This window comes from Sycon ciliatum, chromosome 13, assembly GCF_964019385.1.
Source record: "Sycon ciliatum chromosome 13, ocSycCili1.1, whole genome shotgun sequence".
Classification (NCBI taxonomy): domain Eukaryota; kingdom Metazoa; phylum Porifera; class Calcarea; order Leucosolenida; family Sycettidae; genus Sycon; species Sycon ciliatum.
In genome coordinates, this window is record NC_088655.1 from 3,731,064 (window position 1) to 3,754,377 (window position 23,314).

Sequence of the window (23,314 nt, forward strand, 5' to 3'; positions counted from 1 at the left end):
GCTAGTGTCAATGCAGGAGAGGCAGCGCGGGCTTCCACCTCGGCAACTCGGTCCATTACGGATAGCAATAAGGTGCGTGTCGAAGAATGTGCACAGTTCTCTTTGCTTGCATGGTGTTGGATTTGTTTGGAATGTGTTGGCCAGTGACAATAGTTCTTGTTCTTGTTGGCCATGTTAACGCTCGCCTTTCAGTCATGACATATGCAGGCGCGTGTCCCGTATGGGTTCCTGGGTGCCCGGAACCCCCCATTTTTCGCTCAAAATGCAGGATTTTGCTTCATTTCTTGAAAATTTTCCCGGGGGACGCCCCCTGGAACCCGCCCTTGAAGAGCACCGGCGTACGTGCCTGATACGTATGACAGAATCATGACACTTGTATGCCACCTCTAGGGTGCAGATACGTTCATTTTCTCCTGTTTTAGCAGGCCCGGCGGAACTGGTCCGGTTGGTCAGGCCATGGTTGGACCAACCTTTTGGCCACCGACGTGTGTTTATTGCTGAGGGGGTCATGCATCTACACTCCATATCATACACAAACTGTATGAAGGGCCAGGGTACGGCGGGACCAATCAAAACTACTTTCTCCGGTTCTGTTACGTTGACTTCGTTCGCGTTCCATACAGGCAAGAGAGCTTAGTGTTCAACTATGTATCTTTCTTCGTGCAATCTTGTTTCTGTACACCTTCAGGTTGCTATGCAACAGCAGCTGCGTGTAGTCCAACTCAGCACCAACGTCAACAGCATCTCCAGATCCGCCGATCGCCTCAACGCAAGCATAGCCAACAAGACAGCCGAGGCCGATGTACAACAGCAGCAGTGTGCCCATGCCCGGGCTATGGCCTCCACCACCAGCTCGGACGTGACACGTGTGTCCCCGCAGGTTACCCTGGCAACAAAAATGGCCGCGGATGCACAGCACTCCGCGCTAGCGTTGCAGGCAGAGTTTGAAAGCATCGGTGACCTGCCGTCGTCGAGGCTAGAAGCGCTCGGTAGTGAGCTGAGCCGCTTGCAGACATCGCTCACCCAGGCGCAGGTGAGCCAGATGATCACCAGCTTGCAGGCAGCGCTCGACACTAAGGAAACCATGCAGACCATGCTGGAGCACTCTCTGGCCACGATCGGCGCCGAAGTGCGGAGACTGGGCACGCAGCGCGATGCCCTTGTGGATAGCTGCCACCCGGGATCATAGACAACTAGTCATGTCCATGTGGACAGTAGACACCAATCATGTTCATGACTGTACAACAGAGCAGCATGTATGCATGCTGATACTTGATCTATATTTTCTGGTATTTTTCGACAAAACACTTTGTTTGTAAAAAGGACAAGTGCCCAGTTCTTGACTCAAGCAATGCAGTTTTCTTTGCATTGCACGACAAACATCATTCTTTTGGTGTAGGTTGCATGTTGAGGTCTTCTCTCGTTCTACGAGATCCCTTCAACTAGAGGTGTCTGATTCTTTTCTTGGGACAAGGTTTTCTTGTGACATAGGATATGGCCTTTCTCTGACCTTGAGCTGTAACTAACGTTAGATAGTATTCTACCATTTTATTATTTTATGACGCACTCAGCGGGAGTACTGGCACTTGCCGAGTGCTAAGCGGAAATATTGTTTTAAAAGTATTCCAAGATTTTGAGTGTATACTTCACTGCATTGTTCTTGTGCGGCACTGGTTTCTTGTGTGAGTGGAAAGAACGTAGGAGCATGTGTGTGTGTGTGTGTGTGCGTGTGTGGTATGTACATGGTGTGTGTGTGTGTGTGTGTGTGTGTGTCCCTGTGTTCACTGGGGACGGTTGTGCTTTTTTGAGCTCCTGCCTACTGAAAGTCCTCGACCTTTGTAAACTTCACGGAGGCCTGAGGCGGCCCTCTTTGGGCCGCCTCTAGGCCAGGGAAAGTGCATGACGGAGGGAAGCATACAGCTGAGAGACGGGACGGCAATTTGGTGCCGTCACTTTTAGTTGTACCCGACGTCGCCGCTCGCGGAGGTTTGACAAGCCCCCGAGCGGATTTCCACAACATCGCGCGATGAAATCTGTCAGAGAGAAGAGAGGGAGATGGAGACATTGCCTGCTGTGTTTGGGCTCATGGAACGTGAGATCCTTGGTGGAGCGGGACGGCGACATCGACACTGCTTGTGTTTCTGGACGCGTCGTGGAAGACAAAAAAATTCACCGAGTTATTTCTGAACTGAAAAGGCTGAAAGTGGCGGCGGCAGGCCTGCAGGAAACCCACTGGTTTGGACAAAATATCTACGCTGTCAACGGATTTACTGTGATCTGTTCGGGCCGCCCCACTCCTGGCGAAGAGGATAATCGACGTCGAGGTGAGGGAGTTGCTCTTGTTTTGAATCGTGATACAACTTCGGCGTGGAGGGCTGGCGGCTGCGTATGGAACGCGGTGAGTTCTCGGATTGTGAGTGTACGTTTGAAGTACTGTGCAGCTGATGGACCGGATGTTTGGCTCACTCTGGTCAGCGTTTATGCTCCAACGTCAGGGCTCACCACGACCATACAAAGCGTCAATAACGGTCATTTGGATTTGACCAATCAGCGCACAGCAAAACGGGCTGTTTCTTGCAATTGTGGGGTGTTTTCTGAGTGGAGCTTGGCTGTATTCGTTGGTTTTAGACATTAGGCCATTGTGGATTCGTGTTCAGAAGGTGTGTCTTTGGGGGGTTACCGTCTCGAATTTTTCGATTTGGCCTTCGTTTGGCTGAGATCGGATGGTGAAATCACTCAAACGCGAAGGCGTGCAAACAAGTGAATGAAGAGAAAATTAGAAATCGGGGACGGTAAACCGATAGAGAATTCCAAGACCTTGAAAATGAGCTATCGATGATGAGAATCGGCCAAGGAGAACCGCTGTTCTACTTTTTTGAAGACATCAAGGTCGGCCGTGCGTCGCCGCGCGCACCAACAAAAACTGGCAGCCGTGCGCATATCTGCAAGTGCAACAAGAAAGGGCGGAGGAGACAGCAAGCGTTCCAAGTGAAGAGTTTACCTTCGTGTTGACTCAAGCTAAGGACTCATGCCAGTCGGGGATCATACTAGTCACCTCTCATCATGGTCATGACTAAGGGATTCATTTGTGACAAGGAAACTCCCCACTCGCAGCGTGAAAGCTGCGAGGCCAAACAGAAAAGAGTGTGCCGAGTCGCGATCAGGAAACGCTGAGTTCTACTGACAACATTGGTTAGCTAGGCGCGGCAAATTCTTGAAGATGCCGGGACTCAAGTTCACCAGTACCCCACGGACATATCTTGGTCGACACCCACCAGCGGATTGAGAAAAATGACCAAGATTGCTTGGAGAAAGGACGTCTTCTCCGCGTGTCTTTCTCGACATCAAACAACAAGATTCGCTTCGGCACTGGCCCTTCGCTGTACAGAGTAGACCAGGAAGTCGTAAAATACCGGTATTTTACGACTAGACTGTACATCGCTGTACATCGATGAGCATGAACTCGGGTGCGTAGCCGCTATGACTGCACAAACTCTGGTTTTGGCGGCATTCAAAATGGTGGTCGACGCTTTTTGAATTTTGTATGGTCGTGGTGAGCCCTGAACGTTTGCTGCGTCGCGGGCATGCAAGGAACTATTTTTATGACGATCTACAACGCACTCTGTACGATGTACCCCAGACTGACCATTGTGTAGTGCTTGGCGATTTCAATGCTCGAGTTGGATCTAGTGAGCAGGGTGATGAGTGGTCCACTGTAGAGGAGACGGCTCGATACCGGAACGTTTTGACAGCCAAATTTGTATAGACCCAAAACGATCATCAACGTTGATTTTTCACTCGAAATATGTTTGTGGAAGGAAACTGGCATGTTGAAGTTTGCTCTGGGGCCAGAGTCAATCGAACTGAGCCACTCCTTTGTGTTGACCCATTGCCTCCAAGTTGCCCAATTTTTCGCTTCAAAAAAGTTCAAATCAGAGGTGGCTCCAAACCGGACACGTTTTAGAGTGCCCGTCAAATTCACTCTGGGTCTGAAATTAGGTAATTGCTATCGCTCCACGACGGCCAGTACAGAGTAACAATAAGCCTTGTGTGTGCTTCCATTAGTTTTGATTGGTATGCGGTGCTTTATTGTCGAGAGGCGAGCCGCTGTTTACCTGCGACAAGAAGTTGATTTTTCGAAAGTCGTAAAACTCAAGTCGCAGTGCGAAGCAACACGTCAAAAACTCACCTGCTTGATATGGCGCTTCTGGTCATCGCAGAGCCATGAAATTTTGGCTCGGAGTATAACACATCGTAGTCTCACTGTGACATATGTTTTCTAATCAAAATACCAAGAGAGAAAGTGAATATTGAGTCCGTTCCGGTTTGCAACCTATTTCCTATTTGAAACCGTCGCCTCTACGTGGTCCGCATGGATTTGGTGCACTGAACTCTTCAGGAGCTGACCTGCTATCATTTGCTGCATTCAATCAGTTGAGTATTTGTAACACCTGGTTCCCCAAGCGAGACCTCTTCAAGCGGACTTGGCAGCACCCAGGCACTTTGAACTGGCACTGTATCGACTACATTCTAGTGCGCCAGGAGGACCGCCGTTGGTGTATGGACACTGCGGTCGCGCGCAGTGCTGAGTGTGGAAGTGACCACCAACTCCTCTGTTTAACTTTTGCACTCCCGTGTGGACGATTAGTTCGGGAGCGCGACCGGGCAAATGTGCGGCGCCGCCGTTATGATGTTGCCCAGCTGCGGGTGCGCACCTCGGACCCGGACTCACCTTCGCCTGCAGAAAGGTACAAAGCTACCATTGCAACCGAGCTTGTAGATACATGGCAAGAACAGCACGACATAGATCAGAAATGGTCCAACGTCAAGGCGGCTATCGACAAGTCTGCTGCGTCTGTCTTGGGCTTCTCCCGGCGTCGCCAACCAGACTGGTTTCGGGAGGCAGAGTCAGCCATCCAGCCATTGCTAGATGAACGGAATCGGTGCTATACCGACTGGCTATGTAGTGGCCAGAGCCGCGACTGCTCGCACTACACAGCGTTTAAGGTGGCTAGATCCAGGGCGCGTGCTTCCATATCCTCGGCTAGGGTAGACTGGATAAAGGCAAAGGCACAGGCGGCCACAGAGTCGAGATTCAATGGAGCGGTCGTATGGAAGTGCATCCATGACCTCCAGTCTTGTACCCGGGGCCTCGCCCCTGTGCGCACTTCCGCCGTGCTGGATGAGAACGGTAACATCTGTAGTTCACCAGAGGAGCAGAGCCACCGGTGGGGAAGACACTTTGACGGTGTTCTCAACGTGGCAAGTACATGGAATCGCAATGCCCTGGACGACATCCCACAGCGACAGGAGGCTGATCATCTTGCTGAGGCGCCGACTCTCCGTGAAGTCAGCCGCGCTATCTCCCGCCTACAGAACGGCAAGTCCGCTGGAGCCTCTGGCATCCTCCCTGAGATGCTGAAGAGGGGTGGCCCTGACCTCACCGCCAAGCTTGTGGAGCTGTTTGGCGATGTGTGGCGTGCTGGGGTGGTCCCGCAGGAGTGGGTGGACGCCACGTTGGTCCCCATCCCAAAGAAAGGGGATTTATCTCGCTGTGATAATTGGCGGGGTATCTCACTGCTGGATGTTGTGGGCAAGGTTCTGGCGAGCGTCATCCAGACTCGTCTCCAGTCCGTGGCTGCAGATTTTCTCCCAGAGTCTCAGTGTGGCTTCAGGCGTGGCCGATCTTGTACAGATATGGTTTTCAGTGTTCGGCAGTTCCTCGAGAAGACCATTGAGCACGACTGCAAAGGCTTCTTTGTATTTATAGACCTCAAGAAAGCCTATGATTCCGTGCCTCGGGATTGCCTGTGGGAAGTCTTATCCCGAGCGGGTATCCCTGCTCCCATGCTTGCCGTGATCCGTTCCTTTCACACTGACATGTCGGCGGTGGTTCGGGTAGAGAACACGACAACTGACCCTATCCGCGTCACGAATGGTCTCCGTCAGGGGTGCACCATGGCACCTGTGCTGTTTAACATCTTCATGTGGGCGGTGGTGACTGTGTGGCAGCGACGAGTACGAGATGTACCCGGTGTTGGTTTTGAGTTCCGGCATTGTGATGGTGACAATAACCTTTACCGCAAGCCTACCAGGACGGATCCGGTTGCCATTGCCACTGAGTCACAGTTTGCAGACGACTCAGCACTTTTCGCGACGACTCGTGCAGGGGCGGAGACGGCACTTGCAGTGTTTGACACGACCGCAGCTGAGTTTGGGCTTAAAGTTAGCGCTACCAAGACACAGTTCTTGGTTGCAGGTAGGGATGTTTCGCCTGGGGACTGCGCTCCAATCGAGCTAGCTGGCACGGTCATCGAGTGTGTTTCGGAGTTCCGGTATCTGGGATCTCTCATTCATCGCGGTGGCCGGTCGACACAGGACATCACTGCTCGGATTGCGCATGCCTCTCGTGCTTGTGGCGCCTTGCAAGGAACCATCTTCAGCAATCCTGACCTTGATTTGCATATCAAGAGGTGTGTGTTTAATGCATGTGTGCTGTCGCTCCTCCTCTATGGGTCAGAGTGTTGGACACCATTGCAACACGATCTCAGACGTTTGTCAGTCTTTCATATGCGGTGCATCCGTTCCATCCTGGGTGTGTCCCGCAGAGATTGCTGGAATAATCACACGACCAACGCCCAACTGTTGGAGATGTGGGGTGACTCTGATACCATCTGCGTGAAGGTCGCACAGCGTCGCCTAGAGTGGCTGGGCCATGTTGCTCGAATGGACAGTAGCCGGATGCCGAGACAGATCCTGTTTGGCTCACTTCTCACACGTCGCCCAGCACATGGCCCTCGCAAGCGCTGGAAGGATTGCGTTGTCACCGACTTAAGAGTTCGTGGCCTCACCAAGGAATGGTACCCTATCGCCTGTGAGTCCCGTGCTGACTGGCGGACTATGTACGCCGAGCCTGTGGAGAATGTGCCTCAGCCTGACCCAGTGGTATGTGCGGATTGCAATCGGTCATTCTCGCGCCCTGGAGATCGTGCTCGCCACAAATGTGTGGTTGAGCGGGCAAAGCCGATTGCTGAGCAGCGAGGGGCTTGCCACTGTGGAGATTGTGGGCGTTGGTTTCGCAGCAAGGGTGGTCTAGCTGTTCACCGCTGTTCCGCGCCTCAGCCTCCCGAGCCCCGGCAAGTCTATGTGCAAGATGCCTGCTGTGCTGCGCACTGTGCTGTGTGTGCCCGCTGCTTTCGGTCTGTGCAAGGCCGCGGTCGTCACCGGTGCTCGAGGACTGGCCCGCGCCCGACTGCCCAGCAGCGTAATTCGTTCAGCCATGTATGCGTGTGTTCTCGCCGGTTCCGTTTGCCCCACCATCTCCGGCGTCATCAGGCTGCGTGCTCCATCTTCCTCTCTGATGCCCCTCCGGGGCCCACGTGACCCCTGTGGCAGTGGCTCTACAGGACAGGACAGGTGTGTGTGTGTGTGTGTGTGTGTGTGTATGTCCAACCTGTCCGAAGGCTACCTTCTTCCCAAAGCATTTGGAAGTCGGACTAGTTTCGGCTCCACAGTCCAGTGTGTCGTTACTATAATTATAGCTTTCATGGCTGAGGTTGTTGGTATGTCTGTTGGCTCTGGGTTCCCAGTATTCAGTAGCCGAGGCTGGTTGGTAAAGTAACTCCAATTTCACTTCAAGGTACCAGTGCATCTAGTGTCTGCTTCTATCAAAGCAGCGTGCTGTCTATACTGGTTACCCCAGCAAGTGTAGGGTGTGCATAGGTAACTGTCTTGGCCGTTTTATGCCGATGTACTCCGTGTGGTGTAGACCAGGTGTGCATTGGTGGTCGATTCACATGGCTTTGCCAGTTGTGTGGATTAGACAGTTATCTGGCGCAAGTCTTGATCTGTCTCATTCAGATCTTGTTCGCTATCGTTGCTTTAAGAGAAATTCTGTGGATGCACATCCAGTGCATTTGCAGATTTGCGTGCTTCTCTTGCGACGGGCGTATACATGGTACATGGTGTGCGTGTATGTGTGTGTGTGTGTGTGTGTGTGTGTGTGTGTGCGTGCGTGTGTGTGTGTGTGTGTGTGTGTGTGTGGCAAAATGATCCTCCAGGCGTATTAATTTCCATGGGACCCCCCACCTCCCCCCCACACGCGGACATCTCAGATCGAAGCAAAACATGGAACAACATAAAATTTGATGGATTTGGATTCTCTCCTGTCTCCCACTAGTGCTTGTATGGTTTCTGCACGGCCCACCACCCTTCTGCCATTGTTTTCCATGCCAGATGTCATACTATGGCACTGATTTGATATACATGTACATGTAGCTAGTGAATGACAAATGTATTACAAGTTTGTAGTGTCTGGGTCACAAGAGTGTACAATGTATGTAATAGCTTCGCTGTACAAAGTATGTTTGTAGTTATGGGTTGAATGCATGGGAAAAAGCCTGATAAACTTCCACGTCATGGTAAGCAGGCAGGGGAAGCGAGCTGCCAGTCTATTTGCTACAGAGTAGATGTGGCCTGGTCAGTGGTCACACAGTACAGCTGGGATGGTTAGACCATTGCTCTTGTCAACGCAAGGTCTCAGGTTCATGACTTGTCCAGGTGGGGTTGGGTTTTCCTGCTTTTCCGGCAGCTGGCTTTCCTGCGACTGTCGAGTGGTGTGGTTTTATGAGCTCCTTTTAAAAAGCATCATGCTGCTCACCATGGAAGTGCTATACTGCATATACAGTAAACCCTGCCAAGGCGACCACTCGGATAAGGCGACCACCTGTCCCAGAAGGCCATTGCAATCAGGACCAAGGGATGCTATTACCAGTCAAATGACCCTGGATAAGGAGACCACCTGGCAGTGGAGACCACATTTTGAATGTCCCTTGAGTGGCCGTCTTACTTAGACAGGTTTCACTGTAAATCCATTGCTTTTGGGAAATAATAATTGTGTTGTCAGGAAGCGTAATAATAATTATAATAGTGATTCTAGATGTTATTCGAAAAAATCAGATCGGATTATAATATTTGGTTGAATGTGCTCAAATTATTGTGGCTATCAGAAGATTGCGGCTTGTTCGAAACTACCTAAGGAGTAAGGTGATGATTGCCTAGCGGCATGAAACTCAGAGTTACAACCAACCTGAACGTCCTCCGCTGAGTCTGCTATGTAAGGAGTAAGGTTATGTAAAGTGCAGATCTGTTGGGAAGCTGCAACAATTGGAGGTCAGATTTGTATATCAGTGATTATGTCAAGTGTCATGTGACGTTTCCGGAAATATGCGGAACTTTGGGATAACTGTCTGGCATCATGCGGGGGGGGGGGGGGGGGGAGACAAGAATAAGATCAGAGAGACTGTACAACGGAGCACGTTTGAGTTCGTCTGGATGCTCCTGCAACGTGTAGACTTCGAAGTAGTGTGAAATGCATACTACAAGTGTGAGTGTGAACGTGATCTGTTGTGATTGCATAAGATCCAGTGATCGAGATCGCGAGAGTCGAGTTCAAAGCTGTGTTTAAAGTTCACAAGACATAATTATGCAGAATAATATCCGTGAAAGGAATTGAACTCTGCCTAATCAACCTAGTGTTCGAGCCTGCGTATGACTCACGTCCAATGCCGGCAATTATTTTGGTAAACAACACATGGCCAGAGAGAATCGAACAAAGACAAACCAGCACTTTCCAAAATCTTACTGACTTTCCGGGCCAACATGTTTCTTTTTTCGGAGTGATGTCATGGCGGACACGGCAGTTCGCGGCCTTTGCTTCTGCTGTCGGACGTGATCCAGCCGCGTTCTGGGCAACCCCGCATACGTGTAAATACCGTCGATGTCCTTTTGATTGGCAAGCGACGCTGGCTTCCCTGTCATTTCGTAATCTGGACAATCGGTCTCGCTTCCCAGTTCGCTAACGTTGTCATAAACGATGTCCATATCAAAACTTTGATCGGCCTGGGAGTCTGCAGGCATCGAAGCCTCCAGTTTGCTGGATTGTACGCGAGCGGTGGGTTTCTTTCCGCCTCCTTTCCTCAGAACTTTGCTACTCTTCGCCGGTTTGGGCGGCTTGGCCCTAGGCAGAGGGGCTGAAGCAGGTCGTAGTGGGGCAGGCGAAGGAGAGTCGGGCGAAGGCTCATCCATCTCCACCTCACTGTACGCTTGTGGGTCGTCATCAAAACTCAGTATGATGCCACTCATTCGCTCACTGCGAATCTGGCCTAGAGAACTGCTCGGCTCGTTGACGGAGAGTTTGTCCAGAGGTTCGACATAGTCATGGCGGCTCGCATTATCGCCACTCGAGTCTCCCCGGAAGCTCACATTTTCGTATGGCTGTTGCTCTTCGGTATTTGGGCCTCCGTCGCCTCTAGTCCGTGCGTCCAATGGATTCTGGTAATCGTCGAGGCTGTCTGCGGTACTCATCACATCGGAGGAACGACTGCGTTTCCTCTGTTGTCGCGGAGTGAGTGCACTATTGCTATCGTCAAAACCGCTGTCTAATGTGCTCTGGGTCTGTGTGCGCGACGCTGGCTGAAGCGTTCCCCTTCGTGACATCGTCGTAGACTCCGTGTCGGTCCGATTGCGATGTGGCGATGGTATCGGAGGCGGACTGGGACGTCTCCTGGATGATGACTGCGGGCGCACAGCGAGAGTTCTCGGCGGCAGATCGGGCCGGTCGAAACCTGCCTCGTACACTTCCTCGTCCTCCATATCCATCGCATCTCTACTGTTGTTTCCAAGGCGACTAGGAGGACGGTCCCCGTCTGGTTTCCTAGGTAAGGCTGGTCGAGGTGAGCTTGGTGAGCTGGTGAGTCCATTGTGTCCTCCTATTGACATACTGGCATTGTGCACACTGGGAGACTTGACATCAGGTATGATGTACCCATCACGATCTAATGGATTCTCACTGACTGGCGTCTTGGGTCTCTGGAGCTGATTCAGCGCTGCTACACCCTCTGGTGGCAGGCGCTGAACGAACTTCTTCAGCGAAGACATCCGCGACGACGAGCTGAGATTGTCAGAGTTTCTCGGTGGCCTATCTGGTTTAGCGTCTCTCGTCGACCTGCCTGTGCTCTTGATGGAGAGTGGCTTCATGTCGGCGGATATTGTTGAGGTTCTTTGACGCGGTGCGATGAACGATTCGTCATCGCGCTGCCTGGCGAACTTCTGACGCATGTATAGCTCAGAGGAGAGTTCGGCGATGACTCCAGGGCCCGGCTGTAGAGCGTTCTCTACTTCGTCTGGGTCTTCATCGGGCATGTGATTCTGGTATAGCTCGGCCTCGTAGTTGAAACTTGGTTGTGTTGCAGGCCGACTGCTTACGGTGAGCTGCAGTGAATTATATGAGTCCTTCGGCGGCATTGACGACGACGTGGTTGTTAGTCGTGTGGTTGCAGTTGGTGTGGGGTCGTACTGGCCCGATGATGTCATCGGCTCGGTGGCATGTGAGCCTATTGGAGCGTAGTTGCCTGATGATGTCATTGGCGCGGCGGCGGCCTGTGGGGGTATGGGGTCGTACTTGCCCGAAGACGTCAGGGGCACGGTGTGCGAGTCGTACTCCGTGACGGGCTTTGCCGGCGAGACATCGCGGAACGTCGGCTTGCGATCCATGGTGTTTGCGTGTGTGCCTGCGCCACCGTCAACACCGGTCGTGACCAGATGCGGTTTCATCTGCTGTTGGCGCCGGTCCGATATCATACTCTCCTGGTGTTTCCTCTGATTGGATCGCACTCGTCTCTTCCACCATACGTACACAACGATGAGTCCTACGCCAGCCAAGACCAGCGCACCTATAATGACTCCAGCGATCATAGCGGCATCAGGTCCTTGGTTTTGCTGCTCGTTTCCCCGGCCTGCAGGCTCGAACACCACGCCGGGCGCCATGTTCCGGAACTGAGGGGCGTTTCGGCCCCGTGCCGAGTCGGTGCGCCGTCCCGCGGGCGCCACAGCGGGCACCGCGCCGGGGCCACCGACCCGGGCACCAGCACCGACCGGCTCCAGCCTGAACGTGGTGGCGCAGGCATCGCAGGACACGCGCACTGATCGCACCATAGGCACTGGGTGCAGCACTGCCAGCAGCTTGTCGGCAAAGAACTCGTAGCTGAAGTCAAGCAGCGGCGCACGGAATCCGCCGAACATGGAGAACGAGGCCAGGCCACTGAAGTTGTGCGTGACACTATACAGCCCACTGGGATTGTTTTCGTAGCGACCCTTGTTCACTCGACCAACCTGAACAGGTTCGCTGAATGCGATCGACGCTGTCCAGGCTAGGCGGTTGTTCATTCCTGGCCGATTGGCCTCACTAACTGGCAGGATAACCGTCCAGGATTGACTATGCCACTGTCTGCGATACTGCCCGTACGGTATAGTGCCAAGGGGTCGAGATTTGCAATCGTACAAGCGACGCGGCAGAGCTACGGACGCCTGAGTGAGGCGCGTTGGCTGCGCGAACTCCCCGCAAGTGTCCGGATTCTTTCTGGCGGGCTGTGGCCGCTGTACCCCTGGTGTGGGCGGCTTGGTTGTGCGTCCCATCGATGCAGGTCCCGGTGGTGGTGCTGCGTTGATCGGGGGTGGACGTGCAGTGGGTACTACGGGTGCGCTACTCATCAGCGGTCGGCGTGAAGCTGTTACTGTTGGCGCCCTGTTGACTGGCGGTGGACGCGCCACAGTTACTGCGGGTGCCCCGTTGGCCAGGGGTGGACGTGTAACGGTTGCCACGGGAGCAGTGCTGATCAGAGGTGCACGGGAAACAGTTGGTGCGGGTGTTATCACCGTCTGACCGTGCACGGGGAAGATCATGAGCACGACGATCGCACCCAGTACCAGCATCACCGAGAATGACGGTGGTCTGACGTCATAGCGACACGCCATTATTGCCTGCAGCCTGGTCGGTACAAAGGCTTCACTTTCTCTCCGTCGTTGAGATGGATGACTATGGTATGTTGATATTCACATGGTTCTGTGTAGGCTGCAAGAACAGGGCAAGAACAAGACAAAAGAACGTGCAAGAGCACGCACAAACAATGGTAAGTTAGTTAGGTAGATCTTTTCTCACAGTCTGTAAATGCATTCGCATCCTGATTCCCCATAATTCCCTCACAGTGACTGTTATGGTTTGGTTACGCAGTTACGAGATATGCTTCACCAGTGCTGGTGCAGGACAGGGTAACCATGGTAACACAAAGACTGGAGATCTAGCAGGCAACTCCGGAGGGTAATCGGTCCATCATCCCGAATTGAGATGAGCTAACTCTCATCCCACCTTACCTCATGCAAGGCTACGGGGCGTTTCCCATAACTTCAGTATAGACATACCTAAGCTATATGTATTATGCCAGGCAATTCCCAGAGGCCACGAAGGTGTCCTAAATCGTGACAAGTTCCAAAGAACGATTCGAAGCATCAAGTACAATAATAAAGATGCGTTAGTTCTACTGAAGTACATGTCTATTAATATTTTCATTTGATTGGGTTATTCAAAGTAGCGCAGGTAGTACTGTAGTATCCCTGCCTTGCTAGTACTGAACTGTTATGTAGCTGACTACTACAATCTACATTATTCTACTGACCTCTAATCATGTCACATGTACACGTACATGCACTGCATGACTCTTGTCACTCCTTTGCTGACAAGCCTGCAAAGCTAATTATATCACTTCTCACCACTTGTGTTTCTCTTGCGCTTGCTGGATTGCATACTACATATCTTTGCTAGTTTAGATCATCGCACCTGTATGTACATGTAGAACTAACACCCACATGTTGTACTATACCTCCCTGACCCTGACTGAGGTCATGCGGACAGTCATGACCCTTTCTAGATCCGGTTTGCATCCATTTGCCAATGCCCTCCCTGGCCTCTGTTCTCCTCCAATGTTCCGTTTGCTTCTTTCATCCTTATACATTTAGATACTGTTGCTATGCCTTCCCAAGTTCTGTTTGGACTGACACAACAGACTTTTGCCCTTTTTCATGACTCATGGCTCATGCAGACTCTATGATGATCTCCTTCCTTTTCGCCCTATAAAAGCTGCCATGCTTTACTCATTTCTTCAGAGCAGAACATAACAGAACAGAACAGAGTCCCTCCTGGCAGATTGAGCCGGAGCAGTTGTATTCCTTTCCGAGTCCCTCCAGGCAGATTGAGCCGGAGCAGTTGTATACATAACTTCAGGCAGATTGAGCCGAATAACATAATATTAGTCAGTCTTCTTGTGTGTGCCTCCTGATACCACTCGGCGACCTATTACACTGGTGGCAGCGGTGCGTGAATTCGTCCCTGTACTGTTCAGTCTTGTTGTTACTGTCAATCGTTGACGTCATGGCTCAACCCGCTGCTGCTCCGGCAGCTGCTGCACCAGCCGCCGCTGCTCCTGCGCCTGCCCGCCACGTGCACAACTGGGCCACCCCTGCCAAATACGCAGGTCGGCTAGACGACAACTGGGCGGCATGGTATGCCCAGTTTGCACAGGTTGCTGCGGTGAACCAGTGGACTCCAGCCGAGCAGACGCAATTCCTGGGGTTATCCCTCACTGGGGACGCCCAACTATTCTACCTCAGTCTCCCGCAGGCGACTCGTCAAGGCGCTATCGCTGCCCTTGCTCAGGCCCTAGAAGACCGCTTTGCCCCCGCCCAGCGTGCCGAACTTCACCGGGCAGCATTCAAAGCGTTGCGACAGGAGAAGGGACAGTCGGCCAGCGCTTACTGTGAGAAGGTAAGGGCGGCTGTCGCCCAATCCTACCCCAACATGGCCGCCGCCGACAGGGATGTTCTTGCTAAGGACCAGTTCCTTGCTGGTCTCGACTCGAGGTCGATTCGCGTCCGGGTACGGGAACTGGCCCCGAATACCCTGGATGCTGCCCTCCTAGCGGCCCTTCACCAACACTCCATCCTGCAGGCTGAAGAGCAGGAAACGCCGTCTCTTCCCGTGTGCGGAGTAGCACAGGAATCGCAGCTAGAGGCAGTTACTAAAGCGCTGGAAGCCATCAGCGTTCGCCTGACCCGCCTCGAACAACATGACGTCGGCCCACCTGCACAACATCACCGCCAGCCACAACGCAACCAGCCAAGGAGGCCTGTTACCTGTTACAACTGCGGCCGCACGGGTCACTACGCCTCTGACTGCCGTCAGCCACAGCAGCCGTCGGGAAACCGCCGTCCACAGCGGTCCTGAGTCCATCTGCTGTGCGTGATGTGCTTTGGACTCACCAGCCGGTTAGTTTACCAATAGGAGCCTATTTGCTCATTTGTATTCTCGCCATAGTGGGTTTATCCCCTGTCGTTGATGCTGTCAGACGTATTGCTATGTTCGCTTTTGTTGTGTTGGCAGTCCTTGCTGTTGCTTACCTACTCACCTTGACACCATCGTTTGATGTTCTGAAGTCCCACATTGCTACATTCTTTCACCGCTCCTCCGTACACCGTCCATTCACAGTACCTGTTACTATTCAATCCATGCAGTTCAACGCTTTGCTTGACACCGGCTCGGCAGTGACATTAGTTAGCAACAAAGTTTGGTCAAGCTTGCCTGTGCGTACACCGCTAGTCAAACAGTCACTACCGGATTTGGCTACAGTTGATGGGTCATCTATTCCCTTGCATGGATCTGCATGTTTATCTTTTTCCATTGATGGCCGGCAAGTGTCTCACAATGTTCTGGTTGGTGATGTTCAGCCTGATGTTTTGTTGGGAGTTGATTTCTTCAGAGCCCATGGCTGCGTTCTCAACCCTGCGGACAATTCTCTCAAGTTCCCTACCAACTCTCCGTCTCATGCTGATGCCTGCATTGATGATACCAGTAGTGCTCGCCACCAAGTTTGTCATGTCCAATTGACAACGCCTGTCGCAATACCGCCGTTCAGCCAAGTACTCCTGCCTGGCAAGCTCCAATTCTCTCCAGCTCCGGGTGACTATCTCCTAGAAGCATCTGGTAAGCTGCCCGAGCGTTATGACCTCCTCTGTCAAGATGCTGCCATTCACGTGCATGCGGATAATGATGCCCCTTCTGCTACTGTTGGATATCCAGTTTTCAATTTCTCCGACCAGCCGATCACACTACCACAGGGTGTGCGGATTGGCTCCATCATGCCATGCGTTCCTGTCGACGATGATGCTACCCCTGAGACGTGTGCTGCCACTGCCCTTGCAGACGATGGCTCTCCAGCACCACCGCAGTTCGATCTCAATCACCTGGACGGTGCCGATCACCGTTCCGTTCAAGATCTGCTGAGTGAGTATGCTGATTGTGTTTCAACAGGCCCGTTTGACACTGGCCACACGGATGTCTTCACGCACACCATCAACACTGCTGGTGCACCTCCTGTCCGCTTAGCACCACGACGTCTACCAATCCACCAACAACAGGAGGTCCGTGAGCACATTGATAATCTGCGTGACCATGACATTATCCGTCCGTCTAACAGTCCCTGGTCTGCACCTATTGTCGTTGTCAGGAAGCCTGACAACTCCATTCGACTTTGTGTGGACTACCGTCAGCTTAACAACATCACGGTGAAAGCAAGTTCCGGAAGTCAGACCTAGTTCTTCTCCACTCCCCCGTCGTCCCCACACATTCTTCACCGAAGTTTCACAAATTCTGGACTGGTCCGTACATCATTACAAGTGTGATTGATGATGTCACAGTCCGCATTCGGAAACAGGATACCTCCTCTAGCTCTCGCACTGCCATTGTGGTTCACATCAACCGACTGAAACCGTACGTCCAGCTACCATCACCGCCTCTACCTCCTGTTTCCTATGATGCTGATATACATGTACACATTGATCCTCCAGTTATCCCTCCACCAGCTGCTCATCCTGCTATTGCTCAACCTCAAGCCCATCCGTACAACCTGCGAAATCGCCTGCAGATTCGCCCGCCCAACAGATACTAAGTGTCATGTACATCACGAGGGCGTGATTATCTATAGGTAGGGAGGGTGTAGTATCCCTGCCTTGCTAGTACTGAACTGTTATGTAGCTGACTACTACAATCTACATTATTCTACTGACCTCTAATCATGTCACATGTACACGTACATGCACTGCATGACTCTTGTCACTCCTTTGCTGACAAGCCTGCAAAGCTAATTATATCACTTCTCACCACTTGTGTTTCTCTTGCGCTTGCTGGATTGCATACTACATATCTTTGCTAGTTTAGATCATCGCACCTGTATGTACATGTAGAACTAACACCCACATGTTGTACTATACCTCCCTGACCCTGACTGAGGTCATGCGGACAGTCATGACCCTTTCTAGATCCGGTTTGCATCCATTTGCCAATGCCCTCCCTGGCCTCTGTTCTCCTCCAATGTTCCGTTTGCTTCTTTCATCCTTATACATTTAGATACTGTTGCTATGCCTTCCCAAGTTCTGTTTGGACTGACACAACAGACTTTTGCCCTTTTTCATGACTCATGGCTCATGCAGACTCTATGATGATCTCCTTCCTTTTCGCCCTATAAAAGCTGCCATGCTTTACTCATTTCTTCAGAGCAGAACATAACAGAACAGAACAGAGTCCCTCCTGGCAGATTGAGCCGGAGCAGTTGTATTCCTTTCCGAGTCCCTCCAGGCAGATTGAGCCGGAGCAGTTGTATACATAACTTCAGGCAGATTGAGCCGAATAACATAATATTAGTCAGTCTTCTTGTGTGTGCCTCCTGATACCACTCGGCGACCTATTACAGTACTTCCAAGTTTGTTCATCATTTGACCAGAAAAGACCGTCTCCCAGTCTACTGCTAGCAAACCAACATAATAATTATGTTATTAATTTTGTAGCCGGCTAGTCAGGCGTCTACAATTTGATGAGTGTTTCAGACACGAAGCTGCCAGTAACGGCAAGGAAGGACCAGGTTGCACCGTTGATTTTTGTGAATTGTAGGTATAGAGCTGGATGGCTATACCCTGGCCATTTCCAGACCAAACGACGGACATACCATGTGTAACGTAGATTCTACGATGTACATTTACATCTACATCTAACGTTGTGTCTAAACACACACAAACAGAATCTGATAACCACCCCCACCCCAGGCTTGTAGAGGACAGGTACAAACACACGAGCAGCTGTTGACCACACACCACAGCGTGACGGTATTCCTTCCGTCTGGGATCAGCGGAGAAACAGTTAAGTTAACACAAGCACAAAAGAGGCCAATACGTCGTGAGGGAATTTTTAGGAACACTCTGAGTATACGACAATATCTTCAAAATAATGAAGAGTACACATGCATCGGCGAACGAATTTCATTTCATCATCATCCCGGAAAATGCCCATCAGGGACTCTTCATAGTATTACCTAAATTCTGTTTTGTCAGGGTCAGTAACAAATATGTAACAAATATGGTTTTCAGCGATACTGACGGCGCATTCTTGATACAAAAGGGGATTGGGGAATACTAGCTACTGAAAGATCATGGATGCTATCAAGTTGTATGCCTGTTATGTATTAATCGATCACTCTCTGTGACTGTGTCTGAGTCTGTGTGCGTCTCTTTCTCTTTATCTCTCTTTCTCTCACGCACATAGACTCTCTCTCTCTCTCTCTCTCTCTCTCTCTCTCCCTCCCTCCCTCCCTCCCTCCCTCCCTCCCTCCCTCCCTCCCTCCCTCCCTCCCTCCCTCCCTCCCTCCCTCCCTCCCTCCCCTCCCTCCCTCCCTCCCTCCCTCCCTCCCTCCCTCCCTCCCTCCCTCCCTCCCTCCCTCCCTCCCTCCCTCCCTCCCTCCCTCCCTCCCTCCTCTCTCTCTCTCTCTCTCTCTCTCTCTCTCTCTCTCTCTCTCTCTCTCTCTCTCTCTCTCTCTCTCTCTCTCTCTCTCTCTCTCTCTCTCTCTCTCTCTCTCTCTCTCTCTCTCTCTCTCTCTCTCTCTCTCTCTCTCTCTCTCTCTCTCTCTCTCTCTCTCTCTCTCTCTCTCTCTCTCTCTCTCTCTCTCTCTCTCTCTCTCTCTCTCTCTCTCTCTCTCTCTCTCTCTCTCTCTCTCTCTCTCTCTCTCTCTCTCTCTCTCTCTCTCTCTCTCTCTCTCTCTCTCTCTCTCTCTCTCTCTCTCTCTCTCTCTCTCTCTCTCTCTCTCTCTCTCTCTCTCTCTCTCTCTCTCTCTCTCTCTCTCTCTCTCTCTCTCTCTCTCTCTCTCTCTCTCTCTCTCTCTCCCTCTCTCTCCCTGCCTCCCTCCCTCTGTCTGTCTGTCTGTCTGTCTGTCTGTCTGTCTGTCTGGCTGTCTGGCTGTCTGTCTCAGCCTCATTCTCTCTCTGTCTGACTCTCTCTCACTCTCCGTCTGTCTGTCTGTCTGTCTGTCTGTCTCTCTGTCTCTCCTCTCCTCGGATTACTGTCATCGATCATGGTGTTGAGTTTGAGTGTCACAAGTAGTCAATTACCCCGGATACAGTAACAAGTTACGTATTGACAACACTACAGCCAGGAATTGGAGTACAGTTCAGCACGCAAACATCATTTTCTCTCCAGCACTGTATCCTGGGCCACGACATGGAGATCACTGGAAGACTGAAGCTGTAACCGCGCTTTGTATGCTGCACCATAAGCTGGGTTTATCAGAATTTTCTTTTCCGTTCCTCTAATCAAAGTGATCGATCGTGTGCACTACATATCAGGAAGGACGGAGGGGATAATCATTTCAAAATCTGAGGTATTGACCAATCACGCATCATGTACGTGCGCGAGGCGTAAGTGCAAGTGCTGATTTTACCCATCTTCACTCCTACTTCAGGTGCAAATGACCTGGACTGGGGACTGGAGTTGATGTTAGAAGGTCGATAAGTGTAGTGCCTCTGCAGCCCATTGTTACCATCCTATACAGTTGAACATCGATTATCCGCACATCGACTATCCGACCATTCGATTATCCGTAACAGTTTTGTTGGGCGCACGTGCCGTAGAGTACGCACTGTGCATGTAGTGAGCCATTCAAAAAATACGAAAATTTTGAAAAGTAAAAAGGTCGTGCGGCTAGTAATAACCACTGAAAGTGTGTGAGTGACAGTTTTTTCTTATCAGGAACAATTGCCTTATCTGAACACCGCCTGACAGTTGTCTGCCCAGAGGTGGTCGGATAATCGATGTTCAACTGTAAATGCATATTTCAAGGGCCCACATATTTGCCTAGTACCGTAGTATTTTTGCTGAAATTTAAACAATTACATATCGATCAAAACCGCACGTATCGGATATGTGACCCCAAGCGACGGCAAAACCTGAGCACTTGTCGTATCCATAGGGGCTACCCTGTACGGGACGGGGCAATTGATGCGCCGTGCACTCTGACCAATATGGACACAGGGATCCTCGGGGCTACCACACTCATTGCTATGCTTATTGGCCGCGAGATTACAGTGCAATAGCTTCGCCGTGTCCTCGACGTGCACCTCATGATCATTAAATGCGTTTTCCAGGGGTCATGTCGGGAGACGACGGAAGAACACCATTAATGCTCTGCGTGCCGGGAAAGGGAAAAGGACATATCGAGGTCGGGCTGGATTGCAGAGGGGGCAACTACTTCGCTAACACAGTGCTGAGCACGCATTAGTTGGGTAACGTCTTTGAGACTTCAGGCAGTGCTTCCATCCTTCCACATCCAGCGGCTGTCTACTGCCACAAGCTGGTGCAGGGGCTGGCAGCTCCATGTGCTGGGCAAAAACGTTGCTGCGTCGACCGGCGCAATCGGCGGTTGAAACCGGGCTGCCCGATCGGCTGGTCAACACCCGTTGCTCAGCTGGGCTCCCTTAACGCCCCATAGAAACGCCAGCATTGTGTGACAGTCAGTCAGTGATCGCTGGATAGCACTGGTTGTATCATACTAACTATCATGTTGCCAGTAATAGTTAGCGTGAAGCAGCTGCAAAGAGCTAAGCAGAGCTGCTGGCAGTGTTTCCTGGCGATGGCCAGTCTGTTTCGTGCATCATTACTCGATCGCTATGTGCCCAGTGGGCCTCGTGTGGTGAGTTGGGATTGCCACAGAGCACGACTATACAGCGAGCAGGCACATTTCAACGTCGTCACATGCTCAACAACCGTAGCGAAACATAACTTCATTGTACCACAGCGTACGTACATACATGTGCATGTACATGGTCAGATGGATAGTACCAGCATGGGTTGTCCTAGCACCCCCCCCCCCCCCACCTCCTCACACACACACACACACACACACGTACATATACGTACATACACATACATGTAGAAGAGAAAGAATGCAGAACACGAAACCGTCATACGCGTCGTATCGCCGATTACGATGCAGATGCAGGCCGAGTCGTTTGCCCTTAGACGGCTAGTGAGGCGAGAACAGTGCCCTTAACTTGCACTTTCAGTCCCGCCGCAAAAAATATTATCGAAATTCTCCGTTCCCACATCAAACTGGCCCACAGCTAAAAAGAAATCCATAATGCCTTTGAAGCCAGTTTCTTACTCGGCACGATCGATCACCTCAGATGCAATTCACATGCCATAGTAGTTTGAACAAGTTTACATGACTGTTCATAACACCATGGTTCAAACGTACAATCGTACATGACACGAAGAGCTAAACTATGCATGTACAGTATTACACACAATAGGAGTTGGTGAGGTTGTCAGGCCCGAGTTTACGGGAAACCTTTCCCTTCGCTGCCCTGGAACCCTTACAGCCAATGCCGTAACGTCTTCGCTATCGTAGAGAGAAAGGCATGGTTGGACAAAGGTTGCCGAGAATCAGTACCCTCAAACCTAAGTGAACAGCGATGTGAACGCCTGCTAGTATTGGCTAGTATTGGCTAGTATTGGCCTCCAACCCACAACCATAACTTGTTTTCATAGCCGTTGTTGACACACAGCAGCACCGTGACACTCTCTCACACCACCGAGTAGACTAATAGCGAGAAGGGAACATCATCAGCCTCACGGAATAGCCCTAGACAGGTTTCGTGGAGGCACAAACTGTGTTCCAGATGCCCTGCGCAAACTTTTACACCATGCGCAAGCCTACTGCTACTGTTGGCGAAGTGCCAGATTCTTCCCTTGGAAAGTCAAACAAAGACATTGATAGAAGATTGATCCCTAGTCGACCTATCACACGTTTCTGCCATGGATTGTAGGACCATTCGTGATTGTGTGTCCATTGCAAAGGGGCTTAGGGGATATAGCAGCAATAAAGGAAGATTCCTTGCACATACCGTTGTCTAATGCCCTTCAATTGACAGACCTCCACTACCGAACTTTCCCAGGATCACCAACGAAGTACATTCAAACCGTGGGACACACAGCTGTGAGTGGTGGGTATCTCTTTTTCGTCCAAAAAACCTTCTTTATGCAATGAAATCCTTCGAAAAACGAGCCCACTCCTTCACCGCCATTGACGCTGGGTTCGGGAGCAAATGTATTTGCCTAACCGCCGATGAGTCTGAGCGGACAGGCTAACAGTTTCAACCGTGTAAATATCATCGATGAGCTACGCTTGACAATGATGGAGGTCATAGGTACTAAGCCTCGCCAAGCTGAGGCAAGCCCGTCCATGAATGCTTGAACATGTTGTTGAGTTATGGCAATGATCATGCTGTGAAGTATAGCAATGCATAGACTATCTTACACTCACCTTGTTCGCGCTGATACTTCCACGGAAATCATTCAGTCTGAAGGGTGCACAAACACCAGGGCTGCTTCGGGACAAGGACCACTCGCTTCTTCCACAGAAGAAGGCGGCTCGCAGTAACGCTTCCCAAATCCCAGCCTGGATCGTTGTCTACTCGCAACACGACAGGTGTTAGCTCACTCACATCAGCGCCTATCGCAAGCTTAGGTCGGGCTACGAAGGTCGTCTTCTCTCCCTCAATTGGCCTTTGCCCCACAACGCTATCGACGCGAAAGTCTTGCCTCCACCAAAGCTCGCACTGACTTGTGTTAGTAGCGAGTCACACGTTTACAGGGTCAATAGCGATGGAATTCCTTTCCAGCAGCTCCTCATAGATAACAGGTTATCCTTGAAGAGTGGATTTTGCTTTGATCCCGTTCAGTGGTGGTATGTGCAAAGCTGAGCAAACGCGTACAGTAACCTGTGCGCAAGCCAATGCCTGTGAACCGAGTCGAACCCTCCCAGGGTTGCTTGATTAGCACGTCATAGCTGGTTAGTATGCCCATGAACTGCTACAGATCTTCTGTCACTACCAGTATGGCATTGCCACAGCCAGTGTAACGACAGATACGGGGCTGGCTAGATATTGGGCCCTCCGCCACCTCCACCTGTGTCATCGCTGCGCACCCTGTCCTGTACATTGTGTTGTGGTGTATGGTGGCGAGGGCTGTCATCCCCGCATCCCAGCAATATGCAATGGCAGCATGCATGTATGGCCTGACGATCTGCGTGCTGTAGAGTGCGTCCGT

General features: G+C 51.4%; 4 protein-coding genes across 4 annotated transcripts in view; 3 read left to right on the plus strand and 1 right to left on the minus strand.

Moving 5' to 3' along the window:
* LOC135829698 (laminin-like protein lam-2) overlaps window positions 1-1,662 on the plus strand; it is a 19,406-nt gene extending 17,744 nt beyond the window's left edge. The window contains exons 20-21 of the mRNA XM_065342089.1: window positions 1-72; window positions 689-1,662. The exon at window positions 1-72 is cut by the window's left edge and continues 1,187 nt beyond it. Coding sequence (XP_065198161.1) covers window positions 1-72; window positions 689-1,189 — 573 coding nt within the window. The 3' untranslated portion in view covers window positions 1,190-1,662. The remainder of the gene's footprint in view (window positions 73-688) is intronic.
* Window positions 1,663-2,055: 393 nt separating this feature from the next.
* On the plus strand, window positions 2,056-8,629 carry LOC135829062 (uncharacterized). The gene is made up of 4 exons (XM_065341469.1): window positions 2,056-2,092; window positions 4,649-6,473; window positions 6,609-6,945; window positions 8,591-8,629. The coding sequence occupies exons 1-4, from the start codon at window positions 2,056-2,058 to the stop codon at window positions 8,627-8,629; spliced, it is 2,238 nt and encodes a 745-aa protein (XP_065197541.1).
* A 635-nt stretch (window positions 8,630-9,264) lies between these two features.
* Window positions 9,265-23,000, minus strand: LOC135830086 (uncharacterized). The gene is made up of 2 exons (XM_065342474.1): window positions 22,530-23,000; window positions 9,265-12,910 (listed from the first exon to the last, which is right to left on the minus strand). The coding sequence occupies exon 2, from the start codon at window positions 12,811-12,813 to the stop codon at window positions 9,640-9,642; it is 3,174 nt and encodes a 1,057-aa protein (XP_065198546.1). The 5' UTR covers window positions 12,814-12,910; window positions 22,530-23,000; the 3' UTR covers window positions 9,265-9,639.
* LOC135829063 (uncharacterized) lies at window positions 15,247-16,482 on the plus strand. Its single transcript, XM_065341470.1, has one exon. The coding sequence runs from the start codon at window positions 15,247-15,249 to the stop codon at window positions 16,480-16,482; it is 1,236 nt and encodes a 411-aa protein (XP_065197542.1).
* Window positions 23,001-23,314: the final 314 nt, after the last annotated feature.